Source organism: Zalophus californianus, chromosome 14 (genome assembly GCF_009762305.2).
Source record: "Zalophus californianus isolate mZalCal1 chromosome 14, mZalCal1.pri.v2, whole genome shotgun sequence".
Lineage (NCBI taxonomy): Eukaryota > Metazoa > Chordata > Mammalia > Carnivora > Otariidae > Zalophus > Zalophus californianus.
Genome location: NC_045608.1, coordinates 9,110,175 through 9,128,417, shown reverse-complemented (window position 1 = coordinate 9,128,417; position 18,243 = coordinate 9,110,175). Strand labels below are relative to the sequence as shown.

The 18,243-nt window shown below is 49.0% G+C and overlaps 1 protein-coding gene and 1 non-coding gene across 7 annotated transcripts in view; one reads left to right on the top strand and one right to left on the bottom strand.

The window, feature by feature from the left end:
* CUX2 (cut like homeobox 2) overlaps positions 1-18,243 on the bottom strand; it is a 324,656-nt gene that overhangs the window by 41,008 nt on the left and 265,405 nt on the right. For all 6 annotated transcript variants that reach the window (XM_027575570.2, XM_027575571.2, XM_027575565.2 and 3 more), the window contains one exon: positions 17,956-18,034. In XM_027575570.2, coding sequence (XP_027431371.1) covers positions 17,956-18,034 — 79 coding nt within the window. The remainder of the gene's footprint in view (positions 1-17,955; positions 18,035-18,243) is intronic.
* Positions 8,713-8,785, top strand: TRNAQ-CUG. Its single transcript has one exon. It is a non-coding gene; the product is annotated as a tRNA-Gln (tRNA).

The window sequence follows — 18,243 nt, the reverse complement described above, 5'->3', positions numbered from 1 at the left end:
CCATGGGTATGGGTGTCTTGCCTACCCGGGAATAATAATAACAACAATAACTGTCACAATAACTGCATTTTCTGGATTCTATGGTGCCATCCCTGGTGGCCGTGAGACTGTCTTGTATGCCTCCAACCACAGGTGTCCATAAACAAGGACCCCACTCTGACAACCATCAGTCTGAGGTCAGCCTTGCCCCTGGCCTTCCCCCACAGGCCTGCAGGCAGCTTGGGATGGGGCCGACTCCTGAGGGGCACAGGACTGCTCTGAGGACCAACGACTCCTCCAAGGCCTGCCCAGCACTGTACAGATGGTCCAGACTAAACCGTCTGGATGCTTCCACCCAGTTTGCTACCTCTTCTTCCTCTGACACCTCTCCCACCTCCCTCCCTATTTTCCTTCCCCTGCATTTCCTCAATTCTATCTATCTATCTATCTATCTATCTATCTATCTATCTAATCCTTGGGGTGCTTCTCAATGGACCTGGACAAACACACCATCATTTGTTACATGCATGGTCTATTTAAAAAAAATATTTATTTGAGAGAGAGAGAGAGAGAGAGAGAGAGAGTGAGCGCATAAGGCGGGGGGGGGGGAAGGGGCAGAGAGCGAAGAGAGGGAGAAGCAGACTCTCTGCTGAGCAGGGAACCTGGACTCTGGGATCATGATCTGAGCCAAAGGCAGACGCCCAACTGACTGAGCTACCCACGTGCCCCCATGTGCGGTTGATTAAATAATGGCTTTTCTGGGGGTGAAATATATACCTGGATGTAAGATAACCCCCAATTTCTCAATAGCTAAAAGATGAGGAATCTGTAGGTCCTTCTGCCTGGAATTATGTCCCCTCCCTGTCCCCCTCCATGCCCCCCCCATCTAGTAAGAACTTCCTCTTCCTTCAGATCTAGTCCAGCAGTTCTTCCAGGTACCTTCCCCAACTCCCCACTGTGGGCAGGTACTAAGAACACCTGGATAATGCCAGAGGTTCCTATGGCCTCTTCTAGGTTACAAAGCTGTTCATGAGAATGGGTTCCCATGATGCTCCCAGCCCCCCCTGGAGGCTGGCTTGGATTCAACTCATTTTCACAGATGAGGAAACCAGCTCAGAGAAGCCAGGTGACTTGCTGAAGGGCGGAGGTGAGGTTCAAGTCTGGGTGTCTTTCTCAGATGCCACAAAGGCTTCCTAACCCAGAGGTGTGGACATTTCCACCCAGGCAGCCCAGGTGGGTGTTCAGGGGGGACCCAGGAAAGCCAGGGCCTCCTTGCTCCAGACCAAGGGGCCTGGGTCTGGTCCATGGAGCATGGATCCTGGGTCCTGGTCTAATCTATACTTGTTTTTTAGGACTGCTGTGCGACTCTGGCAAACGACTCTACCTCTCTGTGTCTCACCATAAAAGTACCGACCTCATAGGGCTGGGATGAGGATCCACACACATAAAGTGCTCAATACAGCGCCTGGCATTTGTTCACCTTGGAATAAATGGAAGCCCTGGCTATTCCTGCCTTTCTGAGCTCCAGTCACACTGGCTTTCTCTTAGTTCCTCAAATGCACCTTCCTACCCTGGAGCCTTTGTCTGGGCAAGAGCCACTGCCAGGAACACCCTGTCTTCTCTTTTAACCTCTTCCCGCTAGTTAATGCTTAATCACCTTTCATATTGCAACTCAAATGCCACTTCTTCCAGGAAGCCTGCCTTGACCAGTCAGTCATTCCTCCATCTGAGCTCTCCCAGCTGCCTGCACCTTTCCTTTACAGCACTCATTGTACTTACAATTTTCATTGATTGGCAAGTCTACCTAATTAACACCCACTGGTCTGCAAACTCCACAAGGCAGGGCTGGGACTGCACCTGTTTTTGCTCCCAACTTGACCCCTTGTGGGTGAATGAAGTCCAACATGCAATCTGACCCAATAAACATCTGCTGATGGAAGAAATGGGGCAGTGTCTACATACAGGAGCCTTCAGGTCCGGCTGGAACAAGGTCGCCTCTGCGTTTTATCCCTCTCCTCCTGTCTGTTTCGGGATGCTCTGACAATGGGCGTTTGTGCCGAGGTAAGCAGGTGCGCGGGAACGCTGCTGTCTTCCCTCTGTCAGCACTCCCCCCACGCCCCGTCATTAGGCAGGGCCTGCTCAGCGGGGTATGCCATTATGTCTCCCCGGGCTGATGTAATTATACATTGACATAATTAACCCAGCAAGCGCATTAGGCAGGCCAGCTAAAAATTCATCTATAATTATTTGTTGTGTGCATGCTAATGAGTCCATCTGCACTGCCTTTGTACAACACGGACAAATTAATTTACAAGTCTGGATTTTTTAATAAGTTCAAGGAAACGCTTCCTATTGTGTCCTGGTTTTTCAGAAAGGAAGAGAAAGGCCACGAGCACTTGCCGGGGTCAGGGAAGTTAGATAAACACGGGAGGGTGCAGCTCTGAGTGGGCCATGGAGGGTTCACTCTGGTTCCAAGGAGGTGGAAAAGATCCAGCTCGTGGCTTGAGGGCTGGCTGGCCACGAGCCCATCTAAGCCAAACGATTACACTTGGGTGATAAAGGGTATCATCCACCTCATTTCCAGGGATCAGGGATTGACGCTTCACTCCTTCACTCTGCTCGGAGGCCCTGTGGGCCACTCCTGCTGCCTTGCACACTCTGTCCAGAGGGAGCTGCCTTTAGGTGGGCCTCTGGAGAGGTTGGAGGAACAGGGTTGACTGGATTCCTGCTCCTTTTTTTTTTTTTGATAGAGGTCTAGCAATTCCAAGGCTCCCGTTTTTTGCCTTCATTTGCTGATACAGGGTAGAACATAGTGGTTAAGCTCACAGAAGCTGAAGCCCAGCTCTGGATCCAAATCTCAAGGAGCCGTGAGCCTCGTTTCCCCCCAATACAGTGGGAGATCTACAACAGTTTCTAATTCCCAGGAATTACTATTGGGAAGATTAAAAAAGATACCGACAGAGGCAATATGATTCAAGGGCTGCTGGGGCCAGCTCTGGCTCCAGATTGGCCGATAACTTTGGACAGTTAACCACTCAGAGCCTCCATTTTCTCATCTGTAAAATGGGGCCACGTTACGACGTCTGGATGAGAGAACACAGAGCTCTGCATGGTGCTAGGTGCATAGCTGGGCTTGGTAAGTGTGATAAGGCTGCTATTATGTGAGGGGAGGCAGCATGCCTGGTCCTGTGGTGATCTGGAGGCCACTGTCTGCTTGGTGATGTTCTGTGGAGTCTCAGGATCAGGTATGGCCTCATATATTCTCATCAGTCCCCAGGAGATCCAGAATCTAATAATCCTGCTTTGAACTCCACTCTGGGACCCAAAAATTCCAGCGTGGAAAGTCATACTGGGGAGGGACCGAAAGGGTTCCCAGTGCACAGAGGGGGAAAAGTGGAGTCCTATGACTTCCCTGAAGTCCGCCAGCGAGTTGGGGGCAGGACTGAGATAGGCCCTTGGGCCTCTTCTTCCCACACTTCCTTCCTGGTTCCCCGATTTGAGGGAGAAGGTGGCAGGGGGTATTCAGATGACTCAGCCAAAGTCAAACTGTGACCAAATCTAACAACCAAAGCACTTTACACGAATTAGAATTCTTACAGTCTTCACCACAGCACTATGAGGTAGGTACTGTTGTGTCCCCATTTTACAGATGGGGGAACTGAGGCATAAAGGGGTGGGGTGAAGTCATTTCCCCAAGGTGAGGCCCAGTAAGGTAGATGTTGCTGTTCTCCATTTTCCAGACAAGAAAATGAAGGCCCAGAGAAGAGATGCCATGTGCCCAAGGTCACGTAGCTCAGAAGTGGCAGAGGTAGGATTTGAACTCAGGGTGCCAGGTGATTCTTTGTAGTAGGCCAAGCTGCCTTGAGGCAGGGCATGGGGATTTTTTACTATTAGGCCAGGAGCATGAGACTGATGGCTCTTTTCCTTGGCCTTGCTGTCAGCTTGCTGTGTGGCCTTGGACAGAGCACCAGACCTCCCGGGGCTCTCCGTTCAAATTCCTATTATAGGCATATCAACACTGGATGTCAATCAGATAGGGGTGGGGTCCTGTCGAAGTGAGTGCTTTTGACCCTGGGCCTATCCCTTAGAGCCGGGATGCTTGGCAGAAAGATTAGACACCTTCACAGGCTAGCTTGACACAAGGGGTGCAAATGTTGTGAATTCCCAAACCACCCTCAGACAGAGGGGGAGGGGGCCAGGCTGGGAGACTGAGGGACAGTTCCCTGCTGTGACATCTCCAGAGAAAGTCGCTTAGGCTCTGTGTGTCTCAGTTTCCCCGTTGGTAAAATGGGGACAGCCGGACCGACTGCATATGGTTGTGCAGGGATCCCATGAGATGCTGAGCCCTGTAATGGTGCCTGGCACCCAGCAGACTCTAAGCGAGTGTTGCCCTTACGCTTATCATTAAGACTTGTGGCAGCCGTGGAAACTCCTGCAACGGGTCAGTGACACAGCAGGGGTTGTACTTCTGATCTACTATAGTGTTAGCTCAGGCCACGCCTGTCTGGGGCTGCTCCCAGCGCAACCGAGCATGACAGGGGGTGTGGAGCAGGGCCACTCCTGATGGTGCTGGGACAGGCAACCCTTGTATCATGGACTGAACTGTGTCTCTCCAAATCCATTTATTAAAGCCCTAACCCCCTGATGCGGCCGTATTTGGAGATAGGGCCTCTAATCCTCTAGGACCGGTGTCCTTCTATGAAGAGGAAGACATCAGAACTCTCTCTGCACGTGCACAGAGGAAAGGCCCTGTGAAGGCAGCGAAGGCAGCCATCTGCAAGCCGGGAGGAGACCCCTCACCAGAAACCAGGCTGCTGGCACCTTGATCTTGGACTTCCAGCCTCCAGAACTGTGAGAGACACATTTCTGTTGTTTAGGCCACCTGGTCTGTGCTATTGTCAGACCAGCCTGAGCAGACTAGCACACCTTGCTTTGGCACTGCCTGTCAGCCTTGCCGAGACCTTCCCAGAGTTGCACTGCAGTCTGAGGGTCTTCCCACCAAGCTTCCTTCTTCCCCTCACCCCCAGGTTCGGACCAGCATTGCCATCTAAAGGCTCTCCCTCTCCTTCATCCATCACAGGCATGTCCCCCAATAAACCTCTTGCCTGTCTAATGCCGTCTTGGCATCTGCCTGCTTCCACAGGACCAAAACCAACATGTGACTACTCTTTCTCCTCTTGGACACTCAGTTTTCCCATCTGTAAAATGGGGACAGCCATGGTGGTTCCCCTGTGGAGCTGCTGCTAGAATCCAGAGTCTGTGGATGTGAAACCCATGGTGTGGTGCTGGCACTTTCCATTCATGAGTCTGGAGTGGGCAGAGCTCACAGGGGGACCGAGGAGTCCATGTACAGGCTTCGCTCAGCACAAGTTTGTTGAGCATCTGTGGGGGGCACGGTGGTGCCTTGTTTGTGTGTAACTGACATCCCAGTCAGGTGATGTGGGTGGGGATGGGATTTATCCTGAGGGCAGTGGGAAGTGAGTGACAAGTTCCATTTCGCTTTTTTCAAAGGCTCATCCAAGCTGCTGTGTGAGAAACGAGCTGTAGAGGGAGCCAGAGGGGAGGCTACTGGAACTCTCTGAGCAGCGATGCTGGGATCAGGGAGGCGGCTGAAGGGCAGAGAGTGCTCAGATTCAAGAGGTAGACAGGAAGAACTGATGGGGTGCGGTGTCCTAGCTTGAACAGTGTTCCCTGAAATTCATGTCCATCCAGAACTTTGGAACTTGACCTTATTTAGAAGGTCAGGGTCTTTGCAGAAGGAATCAAGTTAAGATGAGGTCAACTGGATTGGGGTTCACTAATCCAATGACTGGTGTCCTTTTAAGAAGAGGAGACGGCACACAGAGACACACAGAGAAGTCCCTGTGAAGACGGAGGCAGAGACTCATGTGATGCATCTACCATCAAGGATGGCCAGCCACCACCGGAGGTAGGACAGGGGACTGGAACAGGTTCTCCCTCGGAGTCTTCAGAAGGAACCGACCCTGCCAGCACTTTGATTTTGGACTTCTGGCCTCCAGAACTGAGAGAATAAATTTCGATGGTTTCAAACTACCTAGTTTGTGGTAATTTGGTATGGCAGCCCCAGAAAACAAATACATCATGCTCTGGAGGACACAAGTCCAAAGTCCGCCAACAGAGCTGTGCTTTCTCCATCTGCTCCACGCCTTCCTCCCCGCTTCTGGTGTTACTGGCAATCCTTGGCGTTCCTTGGCCATTGTTTCTTGGCTTTGGCTTTGTTATCACATGGACTTCTCCTCTGTATGTCTCTCTCCTCTTCTTATAAGGACACCAGCATACTGAATTAGGGTCCACCTGATGACCTCTTCTTAACTTGATTACATCTGCAAAGACCCTCTTTCTAAATGAGGGTACCAGAGGTTAGGACCTCCACATATCTTTCTGGGGCCCACAATTCAAACCATAACATGTGATAACTGACTGGATACCAACTGTGAGAGAGGCAGGACTGAGGAGCTGCCAAGACTCCAAGTCCCATAGGAACGAAGTCCTCACTCAAGTCTAACCTACTTCTCTCCTGCTGCACCCATCACACCCGGCATCCAGAGAATAAGCCCACTGTGTAAGACAAAGCAGCAGGTCCTGGGCTCTCACTCTACTGCATTTTTATCCTCTGCAACTACTGAGGCAGTGGGTCGAGTAGGGTCCCTGCTCTGAAAAGTATACAGCAATGATGGTCTCTTACTTCCCCGGGCATTTTCTACCCTTTATTTCCTCCCTGCTGGTGCATAGTGGGAATTCTTAGCCTTTACGGTATGTGGGGAACTCATTTCTTCCCACCTCCCCTATCTGGGAGAAACTCACGGAGCCCTGAGCTATATTGCTGGGGGCTGAGTTAGGGAGGAAAAAAATGACTAGCATCCAGACGACTGGAAGATTTGCCAAATCACACATAGGTAAAATGCTCGGCCGTGGCAGCTGGCAAATCCAAGGGTTTCCTGCTTACTCTGTCCAACAGCACTATTCGATCCATCAGCTGTCACTGACTGCTCTTACAAACACAAATTGAAAGAGAGAGAAGTGACAAGAGATCTTTAAAATGTTTGGAAGAGGTTTCTCAGAGGGCCTGACAGTCACGGGGAACTGGGGGGACATCTTGCTTTCGTTCCTCAGTCTTCCGTTTCCCCTTGGGGCCCTCCTCTGGCCTTTTACATAGTAGGTGCTCAGTAAATGTGGGTTGTGTTAAGCTTCTAAGTCTGTGGTCGCTGGTTATAGTAGCAAGAGGAAGCGAATACAGTCCCTAATGCTGTCACTTATTCACCAGTACATTTTTACTGAGTACCTATTATGTGCCAGACACCATTACTTTAGTTGCCAAATATTTTCTGAGCATCTGCTGTGTGCCAGGGAGGTTTCTGGGCCCTGGAGATAGAGCAGTGAATAAGAGGGGATTTCTGCCTTCCTGGAGTTGATACTCTAGAGAGGAGAGATGGATAAAGGACAAATAAACCAATGGGAGTAAGGGGGTAGAGAAGAAAAAGAAGGCAGGGCCAGGGCAGAGAGTGGCCTGATATGTGTGGTGGAGGGAATGGTGCTAATGAAGGCAGGCTGGTCAGGGAAGGCTTCCTTTTTTTTTTTTTTTAAAGATTTTATTTATTTATTTGACAAAGAGAGACACAGTGAGAGAGGGAACACAAGCAGGGGGAGTGGGAGAGGGAGAAGCAGGCTTCCTGTGGAGCAGGGAGCCTGATGAGGGGCTTGATCCCAGGACCCTGGGATCATGACATGAGCCGAACGCAGACACTTAACCGATTGAGCCACCCAGGCGCCCCAGGGAAGGCTTCTTGAAGGAGGTGACATTTGAACAGAGCCTTGAAGGAGATGAGGGTGCTAGCAGGGGGAGAGAGAGAGAATAATCTAGACACAGGAAGCACCAGGATAAACAGCCCCCACCAGACCAAGAAAGGGTGGCGGACCCTTGTGACCAGCCGCCCCCCACCCCTGCCAGTTACTGTCCCAGAAACAAAACTTAGCTCCATCATCACAACAACTGACCCATTTCACAGATGAGGATGTGGGGCTGAGAGAGGCTGGCAATGTCTGGGGACTTCTGGTGCCAGCTTCACCTCCCTTCCCTGTAGGCTGGTCTGGGTGCTGCCACCACGGGTGGAAGTTGGGTTCAGAGCAGGCTGTGGCCCACTAACCACTCTTTTCCGGCCTTCATTCCCAAAACTCCAGCTACCATCAATCCTGGAGCAGGTGGGGCACCCCTATCTGGGCAAGTAGGGCATGGGGTAGGTAAGACCCCCATCCAGTGTCTTGAGCCAAAAGCTCCAGGGAACTGACATTTCTTCATATTCCCCCCACTCACATATGCCAGACACTTTGCATATATTTACATCTCATTTAATCATCAAAACAATCAAATCATGTGAGAGATGGTTGTATCCCCATCTTCCAGAGGAGAGAACTGAGGCCTAGCAAAGGGAAGTCATTTGTTCAAGGCCACCAACCTAGAATAAGGCAGAGCTGAATATGAACCCAGTACAGCCCAAATGCCAGACACTGGCATACTCACTTCACAACTTCTGCTGTATCCACCTGCCCCTAAAAGATTACCAACGTGACATTTGTCCTTATGTGACTCAGTACTTTTTAACTCAGAAATATTTTAAAGGAAAATTTTGTTACATTATTGTAAATAGATAATTGGGATCCTGTATCATAAATAGAAGGTGCTTTAAACCGTAAAAATAAACACAAAGAGGGGCTGCCTGGCTGGCTCAGTTGGAAGAGCGTGTGGCTCTGGATCTCAGGGTCGTGAGTTCAAGCCCCATGTTGGGTGATAACTGATGTTATTAAATTCTAGTTAGACTCTCTTGTTACCTAAGACTGGGAGCCCGAGGCTGGCTCTCCCTTGGCTAAAGGGGGGAGACTCTCAGGTATTCTATAGGTGTTTAAGATGTTCTAGCACCGGACTGAAACTTTATCTAGAAGGAAGCAGAAAGGTGACACCCAGCACGCAATGTATTCAAAGATTTCACTGCTGTGCCACGTACACCGAGGCTGTTCCCCGTGTCAGGTGACCCCACGAAGGGAAGTGCCGAGTCCCACCAAGCCCCCAACCTCCAAAGTGACCCGTGTTCCCACTCTGGTGTCTGGCAAGCCTCCTATCCTGGTGTCGAAGTGACAAAACATCCCTGCATCTCCTCATCTGGAGCCAGGGAGCCTAGGGTTCTGCCGGGGTCAGCACTTCCAGCAGAAACCTTTCAGCTAAGACATGTAGCTGTCCAGAGCCGTGAGCGGGACTCTGCCACTTCACTCCTGTGGCAGACACACAGTTGATATATAGATGAGGGCAGTGGCAGTGGGAATCAAAGGGCTTTGGAGCCAACCTGAATGAAAAAGCCCCAAACAGGGGACCCCAAATCAGAATTGTTGTTTGACTACAACAAATCTTTTGGATTAATTGAGCACGCTGGCAGACACGGAAAATCAAATATGAACCATCTGAGGTGGCAGGTCCTGGCGGGAGTGCAGGGAGGGGGGACATTGTCAGGAAGCGCAGTGCCTTTGTCTTACAGCCATCAACCTGCTCTTTATGCATAAACTGCTTAATAAAATGACTAATTCATTTTGGTTACATTGGATCTAACCCCTTAGAGAATACTGCCAACGGATTTGTAATATTTTAATACCAGAGCAGGCTCTACAAAGGCACTGTCAGAGATGGGTAAAGCATCGTCTATTCCATCTCCCACCACTAGCTGATGCTGTTGGTGTTTTTTTCAAAAAGTGTCTATGGGGTTGGTGGAGGGGGGGAGCCGGGGGAGCTAGGAAAAGCTGTCTCATTCCTCCCACTGTGTCCATCTGAAGGAAAGTGGCATTCAGAGCTTTTTTAGGAAAGCTGGAGTCGCGAAGGCTGTCCGAGAGGCTGTTTAGAAACACATATATGCAGAAGTATGCGTGCGCCCCTCCAAAATATCTTTGAGACAGAAGCCTTCTCCCATCTGGGCCCAGGCTCCGGGCGCCTGCATGGGTGGGAGGCTCGGGCTATTGACGGCGGCAGCGAGGACTAACTCTGATCCTTTAATCTTAACTTTTCAAGAGCAGATGGGGTGTGGAGCCCTTACACACAGCCGTGAGCCATGTGTCCGCCCACCCGCTCTTCCCTCCATTGCCAGGACCGGCTGCTCCAGGGGGTCTTCTGGCTGAAGCATGGGCAGAGGGGCTGGGGAAGGTCTTCCTTCTTGGCAAGGGGTGGTGGTGGTAATGCAACAACACCAACATAGCTGCGGGGACTGTTTACTGAGCACTTACTAGGTGCCAGACACTCAGAGGGCCTTCTATACTCTGCACCATGATTACTCCTCTCCGAGGTACCAGGAGGTAAGTGTACTTTTCCAGACCAGGAAACAGGCTGAGAGGCAGAACCAGCTACTCAGGGTCACCCAGAACCTGGATTCAAAGCCATGTCCGTTATTATACAAAAAAGTTCCCATATACGGAGTTTCACGGGACATGCCAGGCAGGCAGCAACAGTGTGTTTTGCTTCACATTGTGCTCCTGGTGGTGAGTGGAGTGTCCAGCGAACAGTATTTGTCTAATGAATTGCATGGGGCTGCTACTCTATATCAGGCACCATGCTCAATGTTCTCCACTCTCACCGAATCCACCCAACTGGCCTATAATTAGCTAAGATCACTATCCATATTTTGTAATGGGGAAACTGAGGAGCAGAAAAGCAAAGAATGGTAAGGGAAGCAGAGTGGCAGGACAGGGATTGGCCCTGCTCTGTAGGAGGCCCTCTGGCCTGGGGTCCTGCTAGTGCTCATCCTGATATCACTCTGCTCCCTGAATTTGGAGGCTTGAGCTGGGAGAACGAGGAGTTCTTAGCTAGGGGGGTTCACTTGTTCCTCTTCTGGGTAACACACCTGCATTTCAGCAAAGGGCTCATCCTCTTAGTTTAGAACCTCTCAACCTACTGGCAACAAAGACCCTTAGCTGTTTGTCACTCTTTTTGGAGGCCAAACATCCAATGGTTTTGTCCAAATCCTTTCACTTTTTAAATTGAACCTGCGTATAGTTTAGGAGCCAGGGGTCAAGATTCAGACTCTATTGCCTCTCTGCTGTGTGACCTCGGGCAAGTGACTTGATCTCTCCTAGCCTACATTTTATCAGCTGCACAGTAGGATAGCTTATCTACTGTTAAGGGGGCTGTGGGGATCAAGAACTTATTTCTGTAAGGGGCTGCATGCACTGCCTGACAGCACCCCACAAACAGCTCCGCAAGGATAGTAGCTTATGCGTAGAACCACATTCAAAGCCTGACTTCTCTGAGGCGCCTCCTTTGGCTGTCTAGCCTCGGAGCCCTTTTTCTGCTGGGTGTTCTGGCCATCTGACTTTGGGTCATGTTGTCTCTGACAGACTCCGAGTCTCTGAGGGCAGAGGAAGGCTCAGGCTTGAGTTCCCACAGGGCTCAGCTCTAGTAGGTGCTCAGAATGAACTGATGAAAAGCCACAGTTGACATGCCTGGCTTTCCTTCTGAAAGGGAACAGCCGTGCATTGAGCACCTACTGGGTACCAGCATCATGCCAGATGCTTTCATTTCACCTTCCTCCAGTCCTTGGTTACCAGGAGTAGTGAATGTTAGACTGGCGGCCACGGGGGCGAGAGCACTTCTGGCAGGGGAGACGGTGGTGTAATGCCTTCTAAAGTTAACTACCATCTTTGGGAAAATCTGGCCTTGTTCCCTACAGGATCAAGTGAGCAGAGGCATATTCAGGGAGAAAGGGAAGGAAGTGAGAGCAAACAGAAACAAGAGTTTCTCATACTAAAATCCATATTTCCTGTATTTGGGAAGGTGGCTTATCCACTAGATGGCGGTAGAACTAGTCATTTGGGACAAAAGCAAAGCTAAATTCTTAATCTCCCTCACTACACTTCCATCAAAGATTCATTATTTTTAAAAATTAAGGTCACAAAAGTACTAAAAAAACCCCTATAACTTTCAAGCAAGAAGGGGTTTTTAAAAATATGACATGAAATCCAGAAGCCATAAAAGCAAAGGTTTGGTAAGAATTCCTACTTTCTGCAAATATTTTTTGAATGCCTGCTATGTACCATATACAAGAGACATTATAAACAAAAAGCAAACTAGGGGAGAAGATATGAGACAAGTTTACCAGGACAAAGGCTATTATCTTTAATATACAAAGAGTGTCTACAAATCAGTAAGAAAGTGATCTCTGATATTAAAATGGGCTACAGACACATGAACCAGTGAGTCACAAAAGAATATGAGTGGTTCATAACATATGAAAAGATATTTAGTGTCATAAATGAATGAGTACAAAACAAATCAACAAGGAGAAAAAAAAAATTTTATCCTTTTTGACCACTGATCCTGGGTTTGGGGCCAATGCATGGCTACAATCTATTTTCTTTCCCAAGTTTTCTTCCTTGTCTTCAGAACTACAGCACAGTACGAATAAGCTGCTCATTCCTGAACACCCTAAATGCCCAACGTTGGAGAGGGGGTCCAGCAAATTACAGCACAGCCACACGAGACCATTACACACAATGAACCAAAGTTACTCAGGATTTTTAATCACACAGGGAAATACGTATGCTCATGTTGGGTAAAAGGAAGGATGATTCAAAATGGTACAAGCAGAATGAACCACCGTTTTGAAGAAGTACACAGGGAAAAGATCAGAAAGAAAAACAGTGTTCCCATTGCTTCTCTAATAGGGAGTTCTCTCTCCTTCTTTCTACTTTTCTGTATTTTCTGAAGTTGACAGCATGCATATGTGACTTTTATAATTGGGGAGAAAAAAATTAAAACCCGAAATACCGTAAAGCATTTTCCTATTCCAGACTCAGTAACCCTGTTGCCTAAACTGCTCACCCCACGTCCTTGATAACTGACAGAACCTTGTGAGATCAGCAGCAAACACTTGTGATCCATTTAACTTACACTCTGATGTCAGCTTTGCAATGGGCTGCTGGTTATTAGATCCTGCCAAATGCTTTCACGCCTAGCAGAGTGAATCTTCATGTCAAATAGCGAGCAGCTTCTATTATTATCCCTCTGCTAAAGACATAGAAATCAGAGCTCAGAGAGGTTCGGGCCCCTGCCCAAGGTCACACAGCTCAAAACCACCAAACAGAGTCCTACCCCGCTGTGTCTGACTCTGCAGCTCGAGCACCTAAGCTGACCAGCTTTGCCTCCTGAAAGAAGAAGCAGGGAGAGAAACGCCTGTCAGGAGTTGCCGTCTCCTGCATTGGATTTTTAACAACCAAAGTAAAGCAGAAAAAAACCGTTCTGGGGGCACTCACCTCTCTCTTCTTATCTCTTCAGCAGTTCTCCTCTGTCTGCTCTCTTGCTTGCTCTCTCCTTGTTTCCTTTTTTTTCATTTTTTCTTTCTTTCCTTCAACGCCCCCCCCCCCCCCGCCACCTTTTTACTTTTAACTAATCACTCAGTTAACAAGTTAGCTTTGTGAGGCTCGGGTCGGTACCTAGTGACTGCGAGTGCGAGAAAGAAATCAGCCGCCACCGATACAGAAGTCAGAAAGGTTTAAATCAAATCATCCTCCACAACAATGACATTAATTATGCTTTTAACACGTTTTACTGCTTTTTTTCTCACTTCACGCCACATCTGTGTGAACAATATCCAAAAGATTTACGGTTTTCTTTCGTAATTACAGACATACAGGCTGCACACTTATCAAAATACTTGCTGAGCCATCACACCATATCGCACTCTCTGCCAAAGATTTGTGTTGGCAGCAGTCATTCAAAACAAAAATGTTGAATCAGGACTTGTGTGGCTTTGGAGGGGGGTGGAAAGTATTTCGACAAATAATTTGCCTGTCAAGAAATATAAAAACAGGAGAGTGTGCATCCTGGCAAATTTTCCAGGAGTGTTATTTTTCTGGAGGGGGTTGGAGCAGTGTTGTGTGTGTGTGTGTGTTGGAGGGGGGAGGGGACAGTGCGCAGGGAAGCTCCGAGCACCAAAACCACATCTGACATTTGGTTCTTGTGTCTGAGGATAAAATTTAATGAGAACAAAAATATGTCTTCCTAATTCCCCTAAGAAATCATTAAAACATTTTGTTATTCTTAAATGTCTTGAAAATGAATTAGAGCCCCTAAAGGGGCCGTTCAAACGGTATGTCTCCATCAGTTAAGGCTCCTTGTTCTCCAACTCAGTGACAGCTAGGGACATACGTCTCCCCCGCCTCTCCATTTCTGGGGAGCAGGGTTGCGAAATCAGAAGCATGGAGTCAGCACCAGACTTGGAACAACCCCTTTGGGGGGAGGGGCTGGAGGGCATGAGAACCTTCTGGAAAGCTCTGCACCGGTCTTGAGAACTCTCACAGTCCCTGGCTGGCACTCTGGCCCTGTGACTGTGTTATCTATCCTATCTCCACAAAGATGAAGGTTTCACGGTGAACCCCAGAATTAATGACTCTTTTCTAAGCAGGGGCCGTAGCCTCTCCTCATGCTTAAGTACTAGACTTGCCGGCGCTCCCCTAGGTTTGCCATGAGCAATGATTATCCAAGGGATGATCATGGTCACCTCTGCCACCAGAATGCAAGCTCCCTGAGGGCTGGACCCGTGTCTGCATTTGCAGGCTCATGGCTAGGTTCTGAGGGTCTAGTAAGTGCCAGGCACACGGCAGGCACTTAATAAATGTTATCTGAGTAAATAAACATGTGACAGGCAGAGGGCTCTAGTTGAAAGAGCACCTTTTCATTCAAATAACCCTTTCCCCCATTTCTGCATCTGAGTCTTATTTCTCATTCATTCAACAATTATTAGGTGCTTACTGTGTACCAGGTTCTGGGTATACAAATTCAGTATGATTCAGTCCCAGGCTTAGAGAATTTCACTTCTTGGGAAGTCAGACACATACATGATGATGAGAGTAGCTCAGTCTCCAATTTATACAAGAGGAGGCTGGGGCTCAGGGGGTCAATTAATTCATGTGCCGTCACCCAGCAAGTAAGTGGTCCAGGTGGGATTCCAAACTGAGCCTGGAACCACAAGCCTGTCTCGGTGCTGCCCCCTGGTGCTACAGGGGAGGTATATGGGGTCCAGAGGAGGAGCCTTGTGTGGGGTGTCCTAGGAGACATTTTTGGGGTCTATTGTGGGTCACTCTCCAATGTCATTTGTTGCTGAGCCTGTGGGACTGTAAGGATTGAAAATTGATGGTAAATTAGAGGGTTTATTTTCCCAATTATTTTTTTCCAGATAACTCTGATGAGAGTAGAGATATAAGCAAAGCACCTGCCAGGAACAGGGCTTCTCAGCCACATGCCTGGTGTGGTCTTCACTGAGCGTGACAATGGCCGGGGCTGCATACATGGCTGTCTCAGCCTCATGCCCCAGGGCCATGTCCTCATGGTGGGCACAGAGCCCCAAGGGCTACACTGTCCAACCCCAGCTGTTCTCACTGCTCAAACATCCTCCTTGAGAAGACCACACAGCCTGCTGCCCTCCTGGGAGCGGGAAACTGGACGGTAGGACCAGGGCAAAGAGGGTGGAGTCTGCACACCCCTCTGCAGTGGGCTGAATGGTGGCCCCTGACTATATATCCATGTCCTAATGCGTGGAGCCAGTGAATGTGACCTTATTTGGGAAAAGGGTCTTTGGCAGATGTAATTCAGTTAAGGATCTCTGGAGAAGATCACCCTGGATTATCTGGGTGGGTCCTAAATTCAATGACTAGTGTCCTGATAAGAGAAAAGAGCTGGAGATTTGGGACCCAGACATAGGGAGGAGGGGGCCCTGTGAAGACAGAGGCAAAGACTGGAGTGATGTGGCCACAAGCCAAGAGACACCTGGAGCCACAAGAAGCTGGAAGAGGTTAAGGAAGAACCTTCCCCTAGAGCCTTCAGAGGGAGCACAGCCCTGTGGACACCTTAATTTCGGATTTCTGGCCTCCAGAACTACAAGACAATAAATACCTGTTGCTTGAAGTCCCCTAGTTCGTGGTAACTTGTTACAGGAGCTCCCCTGGGTAGCCAAGTTGTGACACAGTGCAGCCACTCTGGACGTATTTGTTGAGCGTGCGGAGACATGAACCCCACTGCTCCTGGCTGTGAGACCTCAGGCGTCACACTCAACCTCTGGGTACCCCCGTGAAGGGAGCTGGTTGGCCTGTTCCCCTGGGGCTGTAACATGCAGGGGGTAGAACAACCTCTATACCAGGCGAGTGCTTTTCAAACTTTGACATGCTCACAGAGCTTGGGGAGCTTGCCTTTTCCCATTTCTGGTGGCCTCAAGTGTTCTTTGGCTTGTGGCCACATCACTCCAACCTGTGTCTGTCTTCACAAGGCCTTCTTCCCTGTATTTCTCTGTGTTCTCTCTTCCTCTTACAAGGACACTTGTCATTGGATTTAGGACCCACCCTGTATCCAGATGGTCTCATCTCGAGGTCCTTAACTAATCACATCTGCAAAGACCCTGCTTCTAAAGAGTATCATACTCCAAGGTTCGGGGTAGACATGAATTTTGGGAAGACACTATTCAAGCCACTCTAGTTGTCCAAGACAGATGGAATGAGGGACTTTCCCACCCACAAACACAAAGATCCTGGAAACGACCTCGACATCGAGTAGAAATGACTTTGCCTTCTCCATGACTTGACTTAGTTGGGATTTCATTTTCTTTTTCATAAACCCCCAGCCCCAGTCACCAGATAGCACTGATTCCTGCAGCTGTGTGGAAGGCCCCGGAAAGGACTGGGAGGGAGTTGGCACAGAGGGTCCCCTCCCAGCCCCACCATTGTAAGCAAATCACTTACAGCCCTCTGGGCTCCCTGTTCTGAGTCAAGAAATGAGAAGGTGGCAGAGGAGGGGCCATTTTGGAAATGGGAAACTTTTTTACAGAGGCGCATCTACATATCTTAGGGGTATAGGTGAATGTTTTCAAACTACTCACAGTTCTGTAATCCACACCAAGATCAAGAAATAGCATCTATGGCCCCCAGAGACCCCTTCTGGGAACTATCGCCCCCTCCAAAAGAAACCACTCTCTTGACTTCTAAGAGCACAGGTTAACTTTTTTTTTTTTAGTTGAGGTGAAATTCTTAGAACATGTAATTTACCACTTTAAAGTGAATAGTTCAGTGGGATCTGGCACATTCATGAAGGTGCACAACCCCCACCCCCATCTAGTTTCAGAGCATTTTTATCCCCCCAAAAGGAGACCCCACACCCATTAGCAGTCACCACCCCCCCCACCACCAATCTGATATCTGTCTCTTTTAGATTTGCCTATTTTGGACATTCCATATAAGTGGAGTCTTAGCTTATGTGACCTTTGTGTCTGGCTTCTTTCACTCAGCATCATGTTTGTGAGGCTCATCCATGTTGTAGCAGGTGTCAAAGCTTCACTCCTTTTTATGGCTGAATCATAATTCCATTGTACCACATTTTATTTACCTATTCATCCACTGATGGTCATTTGGGTTGTTTCCCCCTTTTGGGCACTGTGAATAGTGCCGACAGATTAATTTTTGTCTGTCTTCATATTTTATGTAAAGAGAGTCATATAAGTATGTGTTCTTTTGGGTTGAGGTTGGCTGTGCCATGTTGGGGAAACATTTGAGATCTTTCCTCCAGCGTCCTCAGCAGGCAGAGAGCACTGGGCACCATCTGTCCTTTGCAGCAATGGGATGAGGGTTCTGGCAGGCAAGACACTCAGCTCCCCAAGAAGGTCCAGGTGGGAGATCCTTCCAGGAGCCCCCCAAAGCTTCCTGGCTAACACTGGAAGGTGGTGGGGGAAGATGGCGGGACTGTGTGGGGACATGTCACACCAGACTGGGTGTGGACCCTCTCACCACCCCCCACAACAACCCTCACCTGTGGAGGGCCCAGCCTTCCCCAGGATCCTTGGCTTGTCCCTAGATCCCATTATGGGGAGGTCCCTGTGTAACGACCTAATGGCTGGTTCTTCCTTGACATTAATTATCCAATTATGGAACCCAAATGTATCTTACCTGGTGCTTCAATCAATTGCTTGTAAACACTCAGGAAAGCTGCCTCAGCCTCCTGACTTCTCTTACTAAGGGCCACCACCTTTGGAAACAAGAGAGAGAGTCATGTGTAACCATGGCATCTGCGTCTACAAGGAAATATGATCATTTTCTACATGTGCAAACATGGGATGGGGGAGGGGGAGGGGAAATGAAGGTCAAACGTATGGAGTTAGAAAGTCCAGGTTCAAATCCTGGCTCCACTGCATTCCAGCTGTGTGACCTTGGGCACGTCATTGGCCCTCTCTGATC